The 23,841-nt window shown below is 42.6% G+C and overlaps 1 protein-coding gene across 4 annotated transcripts in view; it reads right to left on the minus strand.

Moving 5' to 3' along the window:
- Nucleotides 1-179: 179 nt before the first annotated feature.
- The window catches only part of ADPGK (ADP dependent glucokinase), a 32,274-nt gene continuing 8,612 nt past the window's right edge, over nucleotides 180-23,841 (minus strand). Inside the window, exons 2-7 of one of the 4 annotated variants that reach the window (XM_030814716.1) lie at nucleotides 23,571-23,796; nucleotides 20,490-20,552; nucleotides 9,186-9,306; nucleotides 5,046-5,242; nucleotides 4,350-4,448; nucleotides 180-1,698 (exon numbers count right to left, since the gene is read on the minus strand). In XM_030814716.1, the coding sequence (XP_030670576.1) occupies nucleotides 1,147-1,698; nucleotides 4,350-4,448; nucleotides 5,046-5,242; nucleotides 9,186-9,306; nucleotides 20,490-20,552; nucleotides 23,571-23,796 (1,258 nt within the window). In that variant the 3' untranslated portion in view covers nucleotides 180-1,146. Of the gene's footprint in view, nucleotides 1,702-4,349; nucleotides 4,449-5,045; nucleotides 5,243-9,185; nucleotides 9,307-20,489; nucleotides 20,553-23,570; nucleotides 23,797-23,841 lie in introns of all 4 variants that reach the window. The other 3 variants (XM_030814715.1, XM_030814718.1, XM_030814717.1) reach the window with 3 other exon arrangements.

The raw sequence follows: 23,841 nt of genomic DNA on the forward strand, positions 1-23,841 counted from the left end.
ACTAGTACTTTGTGTCACTTTCAACCCCACAGGACAGGCCTATAGCTCAGGCTCAGCATGAGGGACTGCAAGCACCTCAAGAGCAAAGTAACATGCACATCACAAATGAAAATCAGAAAGATTTTTATCTTATCTGGTTCCAGAGTGGTGATGGAGACAAAAATCAATTACAGACAGAATTCCTGAAATGTAAATTGTTTTTAATATATTTAAGAGCACACAGAGTCTTGATTTATAAAAAAATAAATATATAACATGACAAATTTACTGATGATCCTGGAGCTCTGAGGTCAAACTCTTTAATGATCAATGAAAACATAAAACATCCATGATCTGTTATACACACAGGAGCATATTCCAGTTGTAACAAGCAAATTCCTTGAAGGCTCAGAACGAACAAAAATCAGTCTTTATGGCGGAAAGCACATCCAAAGCTAGGCAATGAAGTTCAGCCTGGGCCACGTGAACCTTTCACCAGCCAGCCTATAACCTATGGAGCCAGGACAGGAAAGCACGATCCTTCAGCTCATGACGCCACCCAGGCTTCCAGACAATTGCAGAATGAAAGAGTCCCTCAGAGGCTCCCCAGCCCCTGCTGCCATCATAAAGCACAGGAGGGACTGTTTTGTCCTTACCGGCTCTGTCCTAAATTTGAGAGCAGGAGACTGAGAAGGTTATGCTCATTAAATATTGTCATTGTAACACTGAATAGAAATCATGATCCTTGCCCATGGGCACTGAGCTGAGAGATAGAGGAAGCTCACATGAGGCTTTCCTAGAGACCAGGATGTTCGGTGAGTGGGCGTGCACTTCTCAAATGGGCAAGAAGTGCTTTTCTCCAGCTGACATGCTCTCAGGGGTGAAGAAGTTTGGCTTAAAATACTTGATGGCGCTGCATAAACTGGGGATTTAGGAACTGAGTTTTTAGCTCTGTGACACACAACGTAAAAAACAAAAATCCAGTCTCATTAGCTAAATTCTGATTAAAGTCTGAAATGTTTTTATGGAGTTGCCAACAGGCTGGAATGTATCTGATACAGTTTAATCTGCTTTTATTTCTTTGGCTGTCTTCCAAACCACTTTCTTCCTGTAATTCTTAAGTTGGCTAGTTCTCCTTCCTCAGAAAAATTACCCCTAACAATCTTCCTAATAGTGAGAGTGTACTTCTGAATAGAAGAGTCCTTCGGCTGAAATGGCATCTCCAAGGCCTACAGTTCGAATGGGGTCTTTACACACCAATACTGGTGTGAAGTGGAAGGATATTCCCTCTCTGTGCCATTCTACTACTGGCTTGTTTGGGTTTAATACAATCCTGGAGCCTGCCTCCGAATGGGAAGTCGTGAACTCTTGGGGTGCCCTCAGAGACACTCGGCTGGTGTCTATGGTTTCTGTGGCGCAGGCCTGTGTCCCAGCCACACGAGCTCCTGCAGCCACGGCTGCCAGCTGATTGGTCCAGTGTCCATCCACAGTTGCCAGGATGTGGTAGACCAGCGTGTGGAAATGGATCCTGGTGAGATCCGAGGCTCTGCTTTTACTCCTCCCGTGTTCTTTCAAGATCCAGAAGAGGATGTCACTGACCATGCCCACATCAGGAACACCGTTCCAGGAAGAGAGAGAGGAGTGAGGTCCAGAGGCCGACTGGGTGAGAAATAACAGCTCCTGTTCATTCAGCCCAAGGGAAGTTACCGCGGGAAAGACCTGCTAACAAAAACAACAGGTATCTTTCTGATGGAGATAACCTGGCTCCTAAGATGTCTTATGACACAGCCAGTGACTAAATGACAGAGAACACAGGCAGGCAGCATTCTTCCTTGACACAGGACTCCCTGGCCCTGAAGTCAGTGTTTTAGCTATCACACCCCTATCTTCACCTTCATCATCATTTGGGAGAAATTGGAAAGCTGCAGTAACATTGTTTCAGACCCAGTCTTTTGTGGTATGCCACTGTAAGACAAAAGGCAGAGGTGTCTATATTTTGTGTTTCTTTCCATGGTCCCTAGCTTTTGCCACTGCACATATACGAGATACTCTTACCACTGATGGGGCATGGCTCTCAGTTCCTGAATGTCAGCAGTATTAGACCAGTAAAATGGAGACCTCAAGCAACATACTGTCAGGGTTATGATTTTTTTGTACAAAACACCAAGAAGCAAAAAGCATACAGTTTCATGTTAGAGCTAAGCTTTTTAAAAGCAGGTGTGGGTTAGGAAGACTGTCTGAATTTAGCAATTAACACTGTAAGAAAAAGATTACCAAACAGGTGCCCCTGTTTTCTGTCTGATGGGGAACCACTATATCCACCTCCCTGTGTTTCTTACTTAGCACTTCCCTCCTTAGAACCAGAGAACCACACTTAAGGTAACAATTTTTGCAGGAGAGAGGAGTCCTTGTATGTATGTGTGCATGTATAAAATGGTTTTAAAAATTTAATGGCCTCTATCTTTGTTGGAGCAATAACAGCTTTCCTTCACTGCATGTTCTTCTGTGTTAGGTACTGAGCTAAAGGCTTTATTTCATCCAATTCTTACTGTAATCTTCTGAGGGAAGGATGGACTGCCTCCATTGTACAGACTAAGCCTTAGAAGGGTTAAGTAGACAGTTACAGAGAAAATGAAATAGAAATGGCTCATTTTTTTTTTAAGGTGAGAAGAAAAACCCAAACAAAAGCTATACTGAAAAACACCAAGAGTGAACCCAAGTGTAAACTATGGACTTTGGGTGCTGATGATGTGCCTGTGTAGGCTCACTAGCTCTAACAAATGTACCACTCTGGTGCAGGCTGCTGGTAGTTGGGGAGGCTGTGTGTGTGAGGGGACTGGAAGTATATGGGAACTCTCTTGGATTCTTCTCTATTTTGCTATGCACCTAATATTACCGTAAAAAAATGAAGTCTATCAAAAAAAAAAAAAAAAAATGAATGACAGCCCTCCATATCCATGGGTTCAACCAACTTCAGATGGAAAACAGACTATTCAAGGATGTGGAACCTGCAGATACGGAGGGCCAACTTGTCTAATCCACAGATTCCACAGGGCCAACTGCAGTACTTAAACATCTGCAGATTCTGGTATCTGGGAAGGGTTCTGGAACCACCCCCCTGCCCCACACACCGCTGAGGACGAGGGATGTGTATATTGAAATGCCATTTTTTCATCTGTCAGACTGATATAAATGCAAATTTTAACATTCTGGTAGCAAGGATATGAGGGAACAAGTATTTGTAATTATTGCCAGTGGGAAGTAAACTGGTGTAATTCTTATGGAGGGCAATCTGGCAATCTTAAAATTACAAATGCTTTTTTATGCTCCAGTCCAGCTGTTCTACTTCTGAGACTTTCTCCTAAATATGGACTTGTTCACAGGCAAAATAAAATCATGTATAAAGTTGTTCACTGCAGCACTGTGTGTAACAGCAAAGGGCAGTAAGTAACCAATATGTTCATCAAGAAGGTTCAGGTTAAGTAAACGGAGGTACATCTACACATTCATTTTAACCATGTGGCTGTGAAAAGACAGAGGATACTCTCCATGTTAGTGATGCAGGAAGATCTCCAAGATATATTTAGTGAAAAAAAAGAGCAAAGTGAAGAACAGAGTATTCAGTAGGCTATGCTATCTTTTTGGGTAAAAGGGGATGGAAAACAAAATCAGGATATATTTCTGTATTTTCTTATACTTGTACAAAAGAACTCTGGAAATAAACTGATGAAGGGTACAAGTAGGGAAGGGGAGGAAGTAGGAGGGAGACTTCATTGTATATCTTTTCATAGTTTTTGGTTATTTTTTAACCAAATGAATATATTACCAATTAAAATTAGGTAACACTAGATTGCCAGGTGAGGTAACTTGCCTGAGTTCATGAAGCCCGTGAGTGCAAGGCTGGCATGCCAACCAAGGTCTCCAGAGCTTGTGTTCTGAAGCTTCACCTGCTCAGATTTATACTAATCAATGCTGCTGCCCAGAGGCAGGCACTGAACACACAGATGCCTGAGGAAGGAGGGAGTTTCCCTCAAAGTTTCTTTGCTTTGAACTTCTTGAAGTTCAACTGAAAGCAGCTGAGCTGGGCTTTCAGTTTTTTCCACTCACTTTCAACTTTTCCATTCCAGACGAGAAATATGATCGACAATCTGTCAGTTACACTGCCATAACTTTAATCTAGTAGGAGATACTGCTGTTTCAGAACAGTCCTGGATCCTTATTTGGATCTCTATGGACTTGGGTCTGAGTGACACAAACCTACATGTCAGTGAGCCAGTCCCTGAGCCCAAACAGATGGTCCCACTGCACAAAAACGCTTCTCTGCAAGGCTCTATGAGGATCAGGGCCAAACGATAGTCCCATGAGGTTACCTGATGGACAATGCTGCTCATGAGCTCCCTGTCAGTCATACTGGCCAGCTCTAGGTGAACTGGAATACCAGTAGGGATGTCAGAAATGGAGGCTACAACCTGCAAAGAGAAGAAGATAAGCACTGCCATTAGAAATAAAAGGAAGTCAAGAAAGAGGGAAGAAAAGATCAGATCCTGAGAGACGGTTCCTCCTGGTAATGGCCTTCTTTGCATGCTCACGGGAGCTACAAGCAATGTGGGTCCCCCACCGCCTCTGTGGACAAGGGACACTTTTCCCACCAGGGAAGACTAGGCTGTGCAGAGCCATCAGGGATACAGAATCAGAGACGGCAGTTCACTTCGACTGCTGTACGAATCTGTAGGAGTTGCAGCATAGCTGATGTGAAGTGAGATGATACAAATAACACAAAGGACACAAACTACAAACCCTGCAGCTTGCAGCCATGGCCGGTTTAGCACAGGATGCAGAGGCTCAGGCAAGAAGATGTTCTGACCTGTCCTACTCAAACTGCTGCCCACGTCTGAAGGGATACAGTGAGGTGCCTCACTGCAGCAGGAGGCAAGCTCCACAGCCAGCTGCCAAGATATGTCCCTGGGAGGCCAGGACCTAAGACAAGGCAGCAGATGCCAAGAGAGGCTGGAACCTGAAGAAAACCACCAGCTGAGATCTGTGAAATTCTGTAACAGTGCCATTACCTCCAAGAGTCTCTTCCTCTGGAGCTCCTTGCTTTGTCCCTCCATCATGTGCAATCCAGAGAGGACCACCAGGTCTGGCTGAAACTCCTCCAGGCTAGACACAAACACCTCCAGCATATTCATGGCCCCGTTGGAGAGGTCGTGAGAGAAGATGAATCGGTTGGCATGGGGAGCTTTTAACTGGCCCCACTCCTCCCCTGGAAAAACCCAGTCAACAGAATGGGAAGAAAAGGAAGAGGCTTTAGGTCTCCTAGCTGTGGGGGCACTTTCAGGCACCTCACAGGAGCCTTGGCTCCAAGCAGGCTGGTTTCTGGCTGAGGAGACCCCAGCAACAATGGTCTAAGGTCAGCATGGCACTGCAAGAAACAAACCAAAAACCTAAACCCAAACCCAGCTAAGAAACAGAAACATAGTATGGGTGCTATAGGCCTTTCTCAAGGTAATTAGCTCCCCCTGAGTCCCAGGAGAGCCCTACTTGGGCTCTCAGACACAGGAAAGACAGTACGGAACGGCAGCATGACTTCCAAATACCAGCATACAGTGCGCAGCACGCACGCCCTGCAGACAGTACAGGCCGTCATTGTTTAAAGCACATTCTTCCTCACAGCATTGCCCTGAGCATCTTTCATTCAGTTGGAACTTAAGCAGGCTGAATTTCTTCCCAACAGCCAAGCTCACTGCATCTCCTCTTCCCTGCCGCCCATCAGTGGTTTCTGGGCACCTGATCCAAAGGGTCAGACTATCTGGCTGCTCCAGTTTCTTCTATGTGAGTTGCTTTAGAGGAATGACTGTTTAAAGACCCAAGTTCAAGTGCTAGTTCCTCCCTAAATGTGAAGCCTTTCCTAACTCTATCACCCCTAAGCAGAGTTGATTACCTCCTTTCCAGGGCCACCACTAACCCTAATACAGGACTGAGGCACATGATTTTGCAATTACTTTTTCTTTTTTCCTTTTTTGAGATGGAGTTTCACCCTGTTGCCCAAGTTGGAGTGCAATGGCGCAATCTCGGCTCACTGCAACCTCTGCCTCCCAGGTTCAAGCGATTCTCCTGCCTCAGCCTCCCGAGTAGCTGGGATTATAGGTACCCGCTACCACGCCTGGCTAATTTTTGTATTTTCAGTAGAGACGGAGTTTCACCATGTTGGCCAGGCTGGTCTTAAACTCCTGACCTCAGGTGATCCACCTGCCTTAGCCTCCCAAAGTGCTGGGATTACAGGCGTGAGCCACCATGCCCGGCCTGCAATTACTTTTTCCAAGTGTCTATCTCTGGCAGTAAACTGAGCTGAGGGCAGGGCCTGTGTCATCCTCTATCATATTCCTTCTGCATCATGCTGTTGTCTGGCATATAGCCATGGGAATGAATTAACAAAAGAACAAGCAAATAAGAGAAGAGACTGATGACCTAAATGCCCATGACAACAAAAAATATGGGTATGAACCCCAAATCCAACATTTTGCAAATCAACAAAGACTCTGTATGATGGGAAAAATATATTACATTGATATTCTCCAGAGAGCAAGAGGTGGACTCAACCCTTGAATAGTGACACTGCTGGGAAACACGACCTAACTGAACCTAGGAGAAAGGAGCCACACTGTATTCAAAATACACTGATTTCTTCAGGAAGTGACAGAGGCAAAAATAAACAGGCTTCTGCAAGGCAAGGATGAGAAGAACCATGCAGAGCTGCTTGCTGTTTCCACAGGAAACAAGGCAGCAGATGCCAAGAGAGGCTGGAACCTAAAGAAAACCACCAGCTCAGATCTGTGAAATTCTGTAACAGTGCCATTACCTCCAGGAGTCTCTTCCTCTGGAGCTCCTTGCTTTGTCCCTCCATCATGTGCAATCCAGAGAGGACCACCAGGTCTGGCTGAAACTCCTCCAGGCTAGACACAAACACCTCCAGCATATTCATGGCCCCGTTGGAGAGGCCAGGGCAGGGGGCAGACGCAAATGGATCTAATTCTGCCTGTAATGGTAGTTAGCGCCCCTCTTTCCTCACAAAGTGTTGTATTCATTTCTGCAAGCAATCTCTTCTCAATGTATCATCCTGCCCTCAGCCAGTAAGTCAGCAAAACCTCTGCGTAGTGACTCACTGGATTCCTAGCCCATGCCTGACAATGGGCTTCTCTGGGGAGATCTGGTAAGAGAGAATGTGGGAAAAAAAAGTGGACAAATCCCTTGGAATTTCCCTATTGAGGTCAGAGAGAAGCTGGGAATGGATTTCTGTTGAGAGAGCTGAGCCCAGGGCTGCTGCCACCAGACTAGGCTCCCTCCTTGGACCTAGGAAAATGTCACCTCACAAAGTTTAATGGAAGTCCACTGCTTTGTATGCAGAAAAGGCATAGGAAAGAAAAACCGAAGTGTGAAGCTTATAAACCCAAGGATGGAGACACTCTTTGTGAGGTGAACTGTGCTGTCTCTTTAAACTACATACAAGGCACAGCTGTCCAATACAACATCAAAGTCTTGCTGAAGACATAAGACTCTCCACTCTGTAGTCACCAGGAAAAATGACAAACCAGGAATCACAAAGGTCCCCAGTTCCTGCTGTGGGTGCCAAAAAAAAGTGACATGAATCTGGAACTCATGGCAGCAATACCTCAGAGGCTCATCTTTAGTAATTCCAGACCCTTCCAGTCCACAGTCAGGTCATTCTTTTATTTATTTATTTATTTTTTTCTTTTTGAGATGGAGTCTCGCTCTGTCGCCCACGCTGGAGTGCAGTGGTGCAATCTCAGTTCACTGCAACCTCCACCTCTCAGGCTCAAGCAGTTCTCTGCCTCAGCCTACCGAGTAGCTGGGATTACAGGCGCCTGCCGCCACACCCGGCTAATTTTTGTATTTTTAGTAGAGACGGGGTTTCATAATCTTGGCCAGGCTGGTCTTGAACTCCTGACCTCGTGATCCACCCACTTCGGCCTCACAAAGTGCTGGGATTACAGGTGTGAGCCACCGCGCACGGCCAGATCATCTTTTCATCCAAGCTGCTCACAGTGTTTCCGCACACCAACCAATCTCTTAATCCTTACCACAATGATCAGGCAGTAAAAACTATCACTCTTACTTCCCATTTGGGAAAACTAAAGCTGAGAAACTAAAAAACTTGTGTAGCATTAAGTATGAATTGCCTACGTCAACGCTGTGTCCCTAATTTTCAGACCCTATCCTTCTTTAACTCCCAACTGATTCTAGTAAGCACCCGAAAGAGAACCAGAACATGTTACAACTCTTTTTTCTACCTGGAGAAAGGCATAATTCTCAAGAAACAACATAGTTCATATCTTATGTTAAAGTTAATTACTCTAGTAGAGAAGATTCTCTTAATTGACTTGGAAGTAGTCCACTGAAGAGTATTAAGTGCTGCTTTAAGGTACCAATTAGTCTGTTTAGATGCTTGAGTTTTTAATGTGTATTAACAATGTGTTGAATCAGAAACTCAAGAGTCTGAGTTCTGAGCAGAGGGAACATTACAGCAGGAAATACACAGGATCAAAGTATGTCCAAGTATTTAAGATTCTCTCAGAAACTAGATGCCTAATCTATGTAACATATAAAATCTCCTGGGAAGAGGGGATGGGATGCAGTGGATGTGGATTTATTAACATTAGAACATCTGATGGGAAACAATATAGTGATGTTAAATATAAAACACTTCCACTCACACACCCAAGGAAAAATAAAATGCTCCAGAGAAACTTGCCAGAAGCTTGGAATCAATCCTGAGCAGCTTGGAAGAGTCAGTCAGAAAGGCCTAAGGCAGAATCCAGCACAGAGTTGAATGGATGCTACCTGCCTTTCTCTTGTCTTAGTCATAAAGGAAAACTTTATATATGTGTGTTTAACACATTTTCACTTTTATTTGAGATGCTTGCTTTCCTACGGCCTGATTTATCTTGGGTTCAGAGCAATTTGCTTGTAGACCTGGGGGTTTTCTTCCATTGTAATACTCTATCAGTCTGCCTTGAGACAATGGCCAGTATCAGCTCAGTAGAACCAATAGGTCAGGAAACTTTCAGTATGGCAAAAACAGGATCCTGCTAATTTACAAAGGTAAATTTCTGGCACAGTCACACCCCAATCTGACAATACACAGTCCCTTGACTGGTCTTGCCACCATTACTTACTCATTTCCTTACCTGCTTGATACTCTAAAATGAGGTGGAACTCATCCACTTCCTGCAATGACTCTGGTGGAACAAAGACATTGTCATCAAGAAGCTCATGTAGCTTTGGACCCACTGGACCGCAAAGAAGAACCTGGAGACAAGCAACACGAAGTCCATCAGGAGCCCTGTTCCTTTCTCCACAGAACCTCAACAGCACCCCAGGACAGTACATTAAGGCTGGTTCTCATCATTTCAACAAAATATTGGAATCCAAATCTAATTTTGAAAGCTGTTGGTTTGGAGGTGTGTGGCAGAAGGCATGTCACCAGGGCTAAGACCTCTGGAGGGTATGGCCATAATGTACCCAGAACTGAGAGGCTGACAAAAGAACTCTGTCACAGCCATCAGGCACCTATGCAGCTGCTGCATCTCATTCCCTCTGCTGCGGACTGCACGTTTGTGTCACCTCCCCAAATTTAGATGGTGAAGCCCAAACCCCCATGTGGCTTATTTGGAGATAGGGCTTTTGGAAGGTAATTAATATGAAATGAGGTCATAAGGGTGAGGTGAGGTCCTAATCAGATAGAACTGGTGGCCTTATAAGAAAACAGAGAAAGATCAATCTCTCTCCCCCCGTCGCATGCACCAAGGACAGGACATGTGGGAACACACTGCGAAGGTGGCCACCTGCAAGCCAGGAAGAGACTTCTCACCAGAAGCCACACCTTGCTGGAACCTTGTTCTGGGGCTTTCCAGTCTCCACTGTGAGAAAATAAACTTCTGTTGCTTGAGCCTCCAAGTCTATGGTATTGTGCTACTATGGCAGCCAAAGCAGACCCTACCCCCACTTTCTTTACTCACTCCACCTTGTGCAGGCAAACAGACATGGGATGTTGTCTGCAACAAAGCTGCCAGATGAAAACTGTTTGAGTTTTTATACAGTATAAAAAAAGTTTCTGGATCACCATATCCTCAACCGGGTGACCTCATTTGTGGAATAAAATTCTCTTCCATTACTCAACTGTTAAGTGAATAGGACAGCCTTTCCAACATGAGAATTAAAAAGCATCCCAACTGAGAGACTTCAGGGGAAGGTGCTCTGCAACTTTTCCAAAACCTTTTTCTTCAACTCCAACCAGGGCCTCCCTCTGGCTATTCTTTCTAGAAGCCATTTTGTATCTATTCCTGTTCCTCAACTCCAATAAACCGCTGTTTTTGACACAACATTCAAGGCCAGGCTAGCAGACTCAAAACCACTGAGCAATGAGGACTGCACTGAGATTTAAAGGAAAGTCCACAGAGGTTATCAGCACTGCTTCATGTTTTTTTTTTTTTTTTTTTTTTTTTTTTTTTTTTTAAGACAGAGTTTTGCTCTGTTGCCCAGGCTGGAGTGCAGTGGTGCAATCATAGCTCACCGCAGCCTTGACTTCCCAGGCTCAAGTGACCCTCCTGCCTCAGCCTCCCGAGTAGCTGGGACTACGGGCATGAGCCACCCCACCTGGCTGATTTTTTATTTTTTTGAGACAGAGTCTTGCTCCATCACCAGGCTGGAGTGCAGTGGCATGATCTCGGCTCACTGCAACCTCTGCTTCCCAGGTTCAAGCAATTCTCCTGCCTCAGCCTCCCGAGTAGCTGGGATTACAGGCACGTGCCACCACGCCCAACTAATTATTTTTAGTAGAGACGGGGTTTCACCGTGTTGGTCAGGCTGGTCTCGATCTCATGACCTCGTGATCCACCTGCCTCGGCCTCCCAAAGTGCTGGGATTACAGGCATGAGCCACTGCGCCTGGCCTAATTTTTTATTTTTATTTTTAATAGAGACAAGACCTCACTATGTTGCCCAGGCTAGTCTCGAACTCCTGAGCTCAAGAGATCCTCCCAACTCAGCCTCCCAAATTGCAAGGATTACAGGCATGAGCCAACATACTCGGCCCGTTTCAGATTTAGTATGTCCCACCCAGAAGCTTCAAAAGGCATTAACTTGCTAATTAACTGCTTATACAGACTGCTTTGTACAGAGGTACTTTCGTGTTATCTAAGAAATCCCAGCTTCTGGATAAAAACATACTCCTCTCCCTTTTCTGCCTTGACACATGCCCATTACTTGCCAATTCTGAAAAAGTCTTTCCCCAACCACTTTACTTCCTTTCTCTAATTCTTGGCTAGTGCTTCACTTCCAAGATGAGACAACAAAGGCCATAGGCCATATTTACCCTCCTGCCTGAAACAACGAAAAAGACAAAATATATGAAACAATGGTTTTCAAAACATTGTGTGAACATCAGACTATAAAGGATGATCCCTAAAAAACAGGAATAAACTGGCCAGGCATGGTGGCTCATGCCTGTAATCCCAGCACTTTGGGAGGCTAAGACAGGCAGATCACTTGAGGTCAGAAGTTTGAGACCAGCCTGGTCAACATGGTGAAACCCTATCTCTACCAAAAATACAAAAAATTTAGCTAGGCGTGGTGGCACACACCTGTAATCCCAGCTACTCAGGAGGCTGAGGCAGGAGAATCACTTGAACCTGGGAGGTGGAGAGCCAAGATCGTGCCACTGCACTCTGGCATGGGCAACAAAGCGAGATTCTGTCTCCAAAAAAAAAAGGAAACAGGAATAAACTTAGTGAGCCCTACAAATGTCTTAGCATATTACTGTAGAAGAATTTCCAGGTATACGGAACCTGAAAGAATTTATCACCAGCAGACTCACACCACAAGCAATGTTAAAAGAAGTCCTTCTGGCAGAAGGGAGAATGACACGAGATGGAAATATGTTTTTATATTTTTTTGAGACAGTTTTGCTCTGTCCTCAGGCTGGAGTGCAGTGGCGTGATCTCGGCTCGCTGTAACCTCCACCTCCTGTGTTTAAGCGATTCTCCTGCCTCAGACTCCCAAGTAGCTGGGATTACGGACACGCACCACCACACTTGGCTGTTTTTTTTTTTTTTTTGTATTTTTAGTAGAGATGGGGTTTCACCATGTTGGCTGAAACAACCTGACCACGCCAGGTTCGTCTCAAACTCCTGACCTCAAGTGATCTGCCCGTCTTGGCCTTCCAAAGTGCCGGATTACAGGCATGAGCCACCATGGCCCAGCCAGAAATATGGATCTAAACAAAGAAATGAAGAACAACAGAAATGGTAACGCTAGATAAGTACATAAGATTATTTTTCTGATTATTTAAATCTCTTTAAGAGATAACTGAAGAAAAGTACTAACAAATGTAGTGTGAGGTTTGTAACATGTAAAAGTCAAATATATCACAATAATAGTATAAAGATTGGAGGGAGAGAAGTACAGGCATACCTCATTTTATTGTGCTTCACTTTACTGTGCTCTGCAGATACTGCAGTTTTTATAAATTGGCAGTTTGTGGCAACCCTGTGGTCCCCTGTGGGCACCATTTTTCCAACAGCATGTGCTCACTTCGTGTCTCTGTCACATTTTGGTAGTTCTCACATTTCAAAGGTTTTCATTATTATGTCTGTTATGGTGATCAGTGATCTTTGATGCTACTATTATAACTGTTTTGGGACACCACAGATCATTCCCACATAAGACAGTGAACTTAATCGATAAATATTTTATGTGTTCTGACCGCTCCACGGACTGGCTGTTCCCATCTCTCGCCCTCTCCTTGGGCCTAATTTCCTGAGACATAACAATATTGAAATTAGGCCAGTTAATAACCCTACAATGCCCTCTATGTGTTCAAGTGAATGGAAGAATCACACATCTCTAACTTTAAATCAAAAGCTAGAAATGATTAAGCTTAGCGAGGAAGGCATGTAGAAAGCTGAGAAAAGCCTCTTATGCTGTTAGCCAAGTTGTGAATGCAAAAAGTCCTTAAAGGAAATTAAAAGTGCTACTCTAGTGAACATACGAATGTAAGAAAGCAAAACAAAACAAAACAGAAACAAAAAACAACAACAACAAAAGGAAAGCAAAACAGCCTTATTGCTGATAATGGAGAAAGTTTGAATGGTCTGGATAGCAGACCAAACAAGCTACAACATTCCCTTAAGCCAAAGCCTAATCCTGAGCAATGCCCTAACTCTCTCCAATTCTGTGAAGGCTGAGAGAGGTGAGGAAGCTGCAAAAGTCAGAAGCTAGCAGAGGTTGGTTTATGAGGTTTAAGGAAAGAAGCTGTCTCCACAACATAAAAATGCAAGGTGAGGCAGCAAGTGCTGATGTAGAAGCTGCAGCAAGTTATCCAAAAGATCTAGCTAAGATCACTGATGAACATGGCTACACTAAACAACAGGTTTGATGGATACAAAACAGCCTTCTGTTGGAGGGTAATGCTGGATAAGTACATAAGATTATTGTAAGGAGATGCCATCTAGGACTTTCAGAGCTGGAGAGCAGAAGTCAATGCCTACCTTCAAAGCTTCAAAGAACAAACTGACTCTTGTTGGGGCTAACACAGCTGGTGACTAAGTTGAAGCCAATGCTCACTGACCATTCTGAAAAATCCTAGGATCCTTAAGTATGATGCTAAATCTACTCTGCCTGTGTTCTATAAATGGAACAAAGCCTGAATGACAGCATACCTGTTTACAGTTTAATAGGTATTTTAAACCGACTGTTCAGAACTACTGCTCAGAAAAAAAAAATGTTTAAAGTATCACTGCTCATTGACAGTATACCTAGTCGCCCAAGAGCTCTGATGGAAATGTATAGGGAGAAGGATGATGTTTTCATTGCCTGCTAATGCAACCTCCATTCTGCAACCCATAAATTAAGAAGTTATCTTGACTTTTTTTTTTTTTTTGAGACAGAGTCTGCCTCTGTTGCCCAGGCTGGAGTATAGTGGCGTGATCTCAGCCCACTGCAATCTCCACCTCCTGGGTTCAAGTGATTCTTGTGCCTAAGCCTCCTGAGTAGCTGGGATTACAGGCGTGCACCACCACACCTGGCTAGTTTTTGTATTTTTAGTAGAGATAGGGTTTTACCACGTTGGCCGGACTGGTCTCAAACTCCCGGCCTCAAGTGATCTGCCCACCTCGGCCTCCCAAAGTGCTGGGATTACAGGCGTGAGCCACTGCACCTGGCTGGAATTTAAGAAATACATTTCATAAGGCTATAGCTGCCATGGGTAATAACTCCTCTGATGGATCTGGGCAAAGTAAACTGAAAACTTCTGGAAAGAATTTACCATTCTAAATGCCATTAAGAACATTTATGATTTATAGGAGGAAGTCAGCATATCAACATTAACAGGCTAACCCTCTTGGACACCTTTGAGATTCAAGACTTCAGTAAACTGCAGTAACTGCAGATGTGGTGAAAACAGCCAGAGAACTAGCATTAGAAGTGGGGCCTGAAGATGTGACTGAATTACTGTATTCTTCATGATAAAACTTGAACGGATAAAGAGTTGCTTCTTATGGAAGAGCAAAGAAAGTGGTTGAGATGGAATCTACTTCTAGTAAAGATGTTATGAATATTGTTGAAATGACAACAAAAGATTTAGAGTATTACATACACTTAGTTGATAATGGCAGATAGCAGGAAGGCTTGAGAGGACTGACCCCAATTTTTAAAAGTTTTTTAATTTTTCATTTTTAGAGATAGGAATTTGCTCTATCACCCAAGCTAGAGTGCAGTGGCACAATCATAGCTCACAGTACAGTAGCCTCAAACTCCTAGGCTTAAGAGATCTTCCTGCCTCAGCTTCCCAAGTAGCTGAGACTATAAGCATGTGCCATCATGCCTAGCTAATTAAAAAAAATTTTTTTTGTAGAGATGGGGGTCTTGCTATGTTGCCCAGGCTCAAGTGATCCTGCTGCCTCATTCTCCCAAAGTGCTGGAATTACATGTGTGAGCCACTGTACCTGGCCTGATTCCAATTTTGAATGAGGTTCCACTGTGGGTAAAATGCTTTCAAACAGCATCACATGCTGCAGAGAAATCTTTTGTGAAAGGAAGAGTTAACTGATGTGGCAAACTTCATTGTTGTTTTAAGAAATTGCCACAGCCACCCCAACCTTCAGCCACCACCCTGATCAGCCGGCAGCCATCAAACATTAAGGCAAAACACTCTGCCAGCAAAAAGATTATGACTGTCTGAAAGCTCAGATGATTGTTAACATTTTTTGGCAACCAAGTACTCTAAAATTATGTACACTTTTTTTCAGATATAATGGTACTGCACACTTACTTGATGACAGTACAGTGTAAACATACCTTTTAATGCACTGGGAAACAAAATTCATGCGTTTCATTTTATTGCAGTATTTGTTTTATTGCAGTCGTCTAGAACCAAACATGCAGTATCTCTGAGGTATGCCTGTTATCACTTGAAAGTAGACTGTGATAAGCTAAAGATGTACAATATAAACCCTAATGCAACCACTAAGAAAAAAAGAATTATACCTAATAAGTCAGAGAAGATAAAATGAAATCATAGAAATTAATTCAAAAGAGTACAGAAAAAGAGGGAAAAAGATAGAGATGGGACACACAGCAAACAAATAGCAAGACGTCAGATTTAAACCTAACCTGATATAACAATAATCACATTAGATGTAAATGGTCTAAACATTCTGATTAAAAGGCAGAGATTGTCAAAGTGGATTAAAAAGCAAGCCCCAACTATATGCTGTCTATAAAAAATACACTTTAAGGTAAAAAGATGCGAATAGATTAAAAGCACAAAGATGGAAAAAGATATACCATGCCAATACTAATCAAATGAAAGCTGGAATGGCTATTTCAATCAAAATAGATTTCAGAGCAAAGAATATTATGAAATGATTTTATTTATCCCTAGTAATGATAAAGGAATTAATTCATGAAAGGGATGTAACAATCCTAAACATTTATGTACCTAATAAGAGTTTCAAAATACATAAAGCAAAAAGTTACAGACCTATAAAGGAAATAGACAAGTATCCAAAATTACAGTTGGAGATGTCAACATCCCTCTTCATAACTGACAGATCAAATAGACACACACACACACAAAAAAACAGTAAGAATATAGAAGACTTGAACAACACTATCAATCAACTTCATCTAACTGACATTTACAGAACACTCGACCCGACAACAGAAAGGCTTATGTATATTCTTGAAGCTTTCAAGTACACACAGAACCTCACCAAGAGAGACCATATTCTGCACCATAAAAAACGTCTCAAAAACTTAGTAGGATTCAGGTCATAGAAAGCATATTTTCTGACCATACTGGAAATAGAAATCAGTAACAGAAAGACATCTGGAAAATCCCCAAATATTTAGGAACTAAATAACATACCTCTAAGTAGTCCATGAATGGGCTATTAAATGGCACCTCTCAATAAATCAAAGGGATATTAGTATTTTGAAATGAATGAAAATAAAAATAATGTATCAAAATCTTTGTGATGTAGCTAAAGCAGTACTTAAGGGGAAATTTATAGCACTAAACCCCTATATGAGAAAACAGGAAAGGTCTCAAATCAATGACTGTAGCTTTTCATGTTAAGAAACTAGAAAAAGAGCAAGTTAAATCTGAAGCAAGCAAAATCCAATGAAAATAGAAAAACAGAGAAAAAATCAATTAACCAAAAGCTAATTACTTATTAAAAAGAGCAATAAAATTTATAAACCTCTAGCCAAGCTGATCAGGAAAAAAAAGAAGATACAAATGACCAATATCAGGAATGAGAAGGAAAACATTACAAATTGTAGAGATCTTAAAGGAATAATAGAATACCATAATTAACTTTATGCCAATAAATCCAACAACTTAGATGAAACAAATTCCTTGACAGATACAAACTACTAAAGCTCATTTAAAAAAAAAAAAAAAAAAGGAAAATCTGGATTTCCCTATATCTATTAAAGAAATCAGTTATTTAAAATCTTCCTACATAGAAAACCCTGGGCCTAGAAGGCTTCACTAGAAGGCTTAAATTCTATAAACATTTAAGGAAGGTACAATACCAATTCGACACTAACTCTGTTTTAAAAATTGAAGAAAGGGCCAGGTGTGGTGGATGAATCCCAGCACTATGGAAGGCTGAGAGGCAGATGGATTACTTGAGATCAGAAGTTGGAGACCAGCCTGGCCAACACAGTGAAACTCCCTCTCTACTAAAAAATACAAAAATTAGCTGGGCATGGTGGCGCACACCTATAGTCCCAGCTACTCAGGAGGCTGAGGCATGAGAATCACTTGAACCTGAGAGACAGACATTGCAGTGAGCTGAGATCGCACCACTGCACTCCAGTCTGGGCAGAGCAAGACTCCATCTTAAGAAAAAAAAAAAATTGAAGAGAAGCTAGGTGTGGTGGCTCATACTTGTAATCCCAGCACTTTGGGAGGCTAAGGGAGGACTGCTTGAGGTCGGGAGTTGAGACTAGCCTGGCAACATGGTGAAACCTCAATTCTACAAAAAATACAAAATAATTAGCTGGCTGTCGTGACATGTGTCTGCAGTCCTAAATACTCGGGAACTCGGCTGAGGTGGGAGGATGGCTTGAGCCCAGGAGGCAGAGGTTGCAGTGAGCCGAGATCATGCCACTGCACTCCAGCCTGGGTGACAAAGCCAGATCCTGTCTCTCAAAAAATTGAAGAGGGGGAAACACTTTCCAACTTACTCTACAAGGCCAGTATTGCCCTGGCAGCAAAACCACAGACATTACAAGAAAAGAAAAATACAGAGGACGTAAAAATTTTAAACACAATTTTAGTAAACCGAATATATGAAAAGGATAATGAATACATCAGAACAAAGTAAGCTTTATCCTAGAGATGCAAGGTTGGTTTAATATGTGAAAGTCAATATAATTACCATATATCAAACTAAAAAACAAAAAACCACAAAATAACCTCAGTAAATGCAGAATTTGACAAAAGCAGCATTTGACAAAATAAAATAACTATTCCTAATTCTTGGCTAAATTCCACAAGTATATATTTTTTTGAGATGGAGTCTCGCTCTGTTGCCCAGGCTGGAGTGCAGTGGCGTGATCTTGGCTCACTGCAACCTCCGCCTCCCGGGTTCAAGCCATTCTCCTGCCTCAGCCTCCTGAGTAGTTGGGACTACAAGCGCCTGCCACCATGCCCGGCTAATGTTTTTGTAATTTTAGTTCAGATGGGGTTTCACCATGTTGGCCAGGCTGGTCTTGAACTCCCGATCTCAGGTAATCTGCCTGCCTCGCCCTCCCAAAGTGCTGGGATTACACAAGTATATTTTTTAAAGGCACGGTTCCTCTCCTGAAATTTGGTTTCTATTCGATCATTCCACGAAACCTGCCTTTACTATATTCACCAGCGTCTATTTCAAAGATGCAATATAGCATGGCTATTAGGAGAATGGATTCTGAAGCTTGACTACTTGGGTTCAATTCCCAGTTCTACCCATTATTAGGTATGTGATTTTCACCAGTTTTAACTTCTCCACGCCTCATTTTTCCTATCTGCAAAATGGGGATAATAAAAAGACTTCCCTTTAGGGCCCTATGAAGATGTAAATTGGTTCATACACATTTAAAGTACCTAACTTAAAACAGTGCCTGGTATATGGTAAAAAACTATAGAAGGAAGTGCTAGCTATGATTACCACCTCTGGAAAATACCTAGTTCTTAATCTCCGTAGTTCTCAGATGATCTCTCAGTCCATGTTGAGAAGCATTTCAGCAAGTTAAACTGAGTCTCTCTGAGAGTGCATACAGGGTGAAGTAAAGGCAGAGCCTGACACTTGAATCCTGGCTCTATCATTTACTAGCCAGGTGCCCCTTACTTAGCCTCTCCAGACCTCTATCTTTGAAATCATAAGATTGTTGTGAGGATTGAGTAACAGAACGCTTCTCTTTCCTCATCTCCTACCAAAGCCATACCTGTTTTATTAGAATGCCTTCCAATCAGACTGGTCCCAGGACCAGCTACTCCAGAGACCAAGAGCAAATGCTGGTCCCAGGGGAGGTCAATACTGAAAGGTCAATCTTGTACTCTGCCATGACCGTCCAGGGTATTGTCTTCCCAGAGGCCAGAATTATTTCTCAGGATCAGGAGGGTGGCCTCTTAGGAACCCATGAAAACTCCTGGGATTCTGATGGGAATGGCCTGGGCTCTCTCTAAAGGGCTTATGATCAATCTCCTTTTCTTCCACCCATTAGCTGGTAATAGTTCCAAAGGTCAGCCCTGGAATTTCTAATCTTCTCTATTTGGGAGTTAATTACAATTTATAAACACAATGACTGCAAAAGTCTATATTTTCTTTTTATTTTATTATTCTTTCTTAGAAGTATTTTCTACCCTAGTATTTCATGAGAACTTTGATTCCTATTAAAATATGAATGTTCACACTTTAATATCCTCTCTAAACTGAAAGCACATCTATCTCCAGGTGTATAGTGTGGCTTCATATGAATTTTTCCCTGAAACTGCTGATGACCTATCCGTATTTCTGAGTTCGTCTCTGGCTTCTGGTCCCACCACTCTGACTCACATTTCTATTTTTAGGCTGGTCCCCCAAAACTAGAAGACTGTTCACAGTCTGTTCTCTAGTGTTAGCGGCCACAACCATTCTGCACTGATCAAGGTTATTTACTCCAGAATCATCTTTGTTAAATCTCTTTTTTGTTCCCCATGTATTGTAGTAGGTTTTAGATATATGTTTCTCCTCTCTGGCTGCTCTAATCCAAACCTTAATCATTTTACAGGACAACAGCGATAACTTTCTTGCTGGCCTCCCCCTTCAGGCCTATTCTACTCATAGCAAGAGAAACTTCTTACTCAGGTGTTACTGTGAACATGGCAACAATTTTTAATTCTACTTAAACCAAACAATTTAAGTCTTGAAGACACTCCCCTACCGACTCTCATCTAGTGGCTTTTATTTTTGGCACTCACCAACATCCAGGCTCACCAATACGGCCAACTGTGTTTTCTCTCATGACTTGTATAATCCTCAGTCTCAAGGCCCACATGCTCCTAACTATTACATGATATGGTGCCTAAGAACATGGGTTATTGGGTCAGACTGCCTGGGTTAAATTCCTCATTCCATTACCTATCAGTTGTGAACCTCTGGCTGCCTCAAGTTTTCTCATGTAGAAAGGAAGAACAATGGCAGTACCGACTAGCCTTACAGGGTTTGTTGCAAGGATTAGATAATCTATGCAAAGCACTAAAGACAATGTCAGGCACAGAGTAAACACTCAGAAAGTATTAGTTACTACTATCTCCTACTATTACTGCTTCCTAACAAAAGACCCAGGGTCTGCTACATGGTGATCCCTAAGTTGAATCAAGGAATAGATACTCATTCTTGCTCCTAAAATTATTGAAACACTAGGGAAAGGCACAGGTTTTAATCTAAAAATTTGACCTACCTTTAAATCTGAGTTGGCTGCAAATTTCTGTCCAATTAAAGCTGCATTTCCTCCTACATAGTGCTGTAAGAGAGTTCAAGGCTTTTAGACAGTATTTTAATACAACTATATCACCCAAGTTTAATCATTTTTTATTTTAAAAATTAATTTATAGTCCATTTTCCCAAAAACATTTTGAGGTGATTTTACATCAAAGGACACACAGATGAAGTGAATGCAATACAGAAATAGAAAGTGAGTAATAAGGTGAAGAAAATAAACAGGACAACCATGAAAATGAGTCTGATTGCTTTAACTGTTGATCAAATTCAGCTCTGAGCTTACAGACAGCCAGAAGAGACATAGGAAACAGGAAGTGTGGACAGGGCTTATCTTCTACATTATAGTCCTTCTAAAATGAAGAAAAATTTCACTATCCTGTGGAAAATCATTCAGTACATACTATAATGAACTAAAATCTAACTCTTGAGTGAGGCACATACGGCCTTTATCTAACCCATGCTTTCCTTACCACCTTCATCTCCTGCCCTTCCCTTCCACACCCTGCTTACAGCTCTCCAAGTCAGCCTTCCTCTGTCTCTGTGCCTTTGGCACATGCTGTTTCCTTCCATTAGGACACCCTCCCCTTCTCATATACTAGGCAAAAATCCTGATCACTTTCCAAGAATCAGCTGCAGTGTCACCTCTTCTGTAATGCCTTCTCTGTTCCCCTTACCCCACTGACATCTCAGCCTTCACAACCGCCCTCACCAGATAGGATTACAGATCTCTTCCTACCCCTATAACCTGAACAAACCTCTAATGCAGCTCTTGTCCGCTTGGGCTACTATCACCTGGGTACACAACTAGGTCCTTCAGGGCAGGGACTGTCTTCTTCTGAAGTGTTCAGTAAATGTTTGTTGCTAAATTTTGAGAAATGAAGAAACACACTGATGTGTTGGGAAATATAAAAGTTTTCCTGGAAGTAAATTCTAAAGATAATGGGCCCCTAATATTGGACAGTACTTTCCCTTAAACACCACATCTCTCAGCTGACGATCCGGAGAACAAACAATTCAAGGTTGGTGTTCCATGTTGCTAAGGATGGATCCATGTGCCTTGGAAATCTGACACATAACAGCTAAGGTTGCTGTTCTGTTATAAAAGTTGAAAAGCCTAATAGTGTTACCTGGGTGGAATGCTACTATCCCAGCTTCCTAGTCCTCAGCCCACACAGAGGCATAGACTAAACCAGGGGTGTCCAATCTTTTGGCCGCCCTAGGCCACACTGGAAGAATTGTCTTGGGTCACACATAAAATACACTAACAATAACGACAGCTGATGAGCTATTAAAAAAAAAGGGTGGGGGGGGGGTTAAATCTCATAATGTTTTAAGAAAGTTTATGAATTTGTGTTGGACCACATTCAAAGCCATCCTGGGCTGCAGACTGGACAAGCTTGGAGTAAACAATTCTAGATGGTAGACATCACTCTTATCCCAATTTTGTGCTGACCTCTGAATTCAGGTGGGACGGTAATAGCTTTTTAGAGATAATTTAAAACTTTCTGTGACATGTAGGCTGAAATTTGGCCCTTTAACATGTCAGCCTTAATGTTTTATTTAACCACGATAGTTAGAATTTACTAAAAAAATCTTGGGAAAATAGTAAGATATCTACAAAGTGGATTTCAGAATTTTCATATAATGCTTATCAACCTGCCTTAAACTATAAGGAAGTATGAAAAGGCACTCCCCTAGTGAAAGGGGTTTTACAATGTTAAGAAATAACCTGGACCATCACAAAGCTAGATAAAGTTGCTGTAAAAATCTTTTTCATCAAGAAATAAAGGCAGAATCAAGAGAGAAGAGAAATCAAACTGGTTTAAATTCCATAATCATAAAAACTTTTGAGCAGTGAACTCATCATGTTAGAACTATTGAGATTCTCTCATAAGAGATAAGAATTTCACTACTGATCCCAGCTGCCAAAATGATAATAACTGAAATCTTAACTTGCTGTCACCTTTAGAAACTCAGCTAGGTAATGCCTATGTCCATTTCTAATGTTCAAACAGGCAGCTTCGAAGACAAAAAACTTATTTTTAAAAACTTTTTGAGACAGGGTCACACCCTGTTGCCCAGACTGGAGTGCAGTGGCACAATCATGGTTCACTGCAGCCTTGACCTCCCGGGCTCAGGTGATCCTCCCACAGGCACATGCCACCATGCCCAGCTAATTTTTTGTATTTTTTGTAGAGACAGGGTTTCACCATGTTGCCCAGGCTGGTCTCAAACTCCTGGGCTCAAGCAATCCACCTGCCTCAGCCTCCCAAAGTGCTGGGATTACAGGCGTGAGCCACTGTGCCCGGCCTAAAATCTTAAGTCATCAAAATAAAAGCAGTCACAAAGGTTTGCCTGTGAAAGGTGCCAATTAAAAATGGCATTAAGAGCTTCCCTGGCTAGAACTACCAAACCAGACTGGGTGCGCAGCCAAAGGGAGGTTTAAATGAAGAGGAAGAATGGGGTGGGGGCAAGACACGGGAGATAACCAACCAACCAAAACTCAGCCTCAAGAGGCATGAGGGTACATGCAGGAGCAGGCATACTGGGGTGAGGTCGGAAGAGCCATGGTTGGGTCTCCAGCCCCAGCACTGCCTCTTATTCCACGTGAACCTCCAGGAAGTGCCTGGACCATGCAGGGCTTTGTATATAATCACCAGGTGAGCTTGGAAACCACTAAGGTTCTAACTCCGACAGGTTCTACCCTGCAGACCAGTGGTTCTCAAAAGAAGGTTCTCAGACCTACAGGATCAACCAGGAAACTCGCTGGAAAGGTAAATTCTTGGGTCCCATCCCACATCTACTGAATCTGAACTCTGATAGTAGGCCCAGAAATCTGTGTTTCAACAGCCTCTCCAAATGATTCTGACACATGCTCAAGTCTGAGAACCATCAACCTAGACCCACAGTTTTCAACCAGGGGTGATTTTGCTCCCCTCCTCCTCAAACTGGAATGAAAAGTTGCCTGCTTACTTCTAGGAACCATATGAAAAAGGCATCTTTTTCCACCCTTAATTTACTATTGCTGAACCAAACAGACCTGGGCTCCTGGGAACTCTGACGCAACCTGGGCAATGTCGTGAAAAGTTTCCTTATCACTGAAGAAGCGCTCAGCAGCTGCTCCCTTCCCCATGAAGTGAATGAAGGCTTCTTCCAGATCATTCCTTGAATGCAGAATGCTGTGATCTTTCCCATTCCCAGGACTAAGGCCAAGTGCCTGCAAGAGCTTCACCCCTGAGAGCACCACATCAACACATGCATTGACTCTAGAAGGAGGAAAAAAACTGTGTGAAAGCAGCAGAAGCACCAAG

The sequence above is a fragment of the Nomascus leucogenys genome, chromosome 6 (assembly GCF_006542625.1).
Source record: "Nomascus leucogenys isolate Asia chromosome 6, Asia_NLE_v1, whole genome shotgun sequence".
Lineage (NCBI taxonomy): Eukaryota > Metazoa > Chordata > Mammalia > Primates > Hylobatidae > Nomascus > Nomascus leucogenys.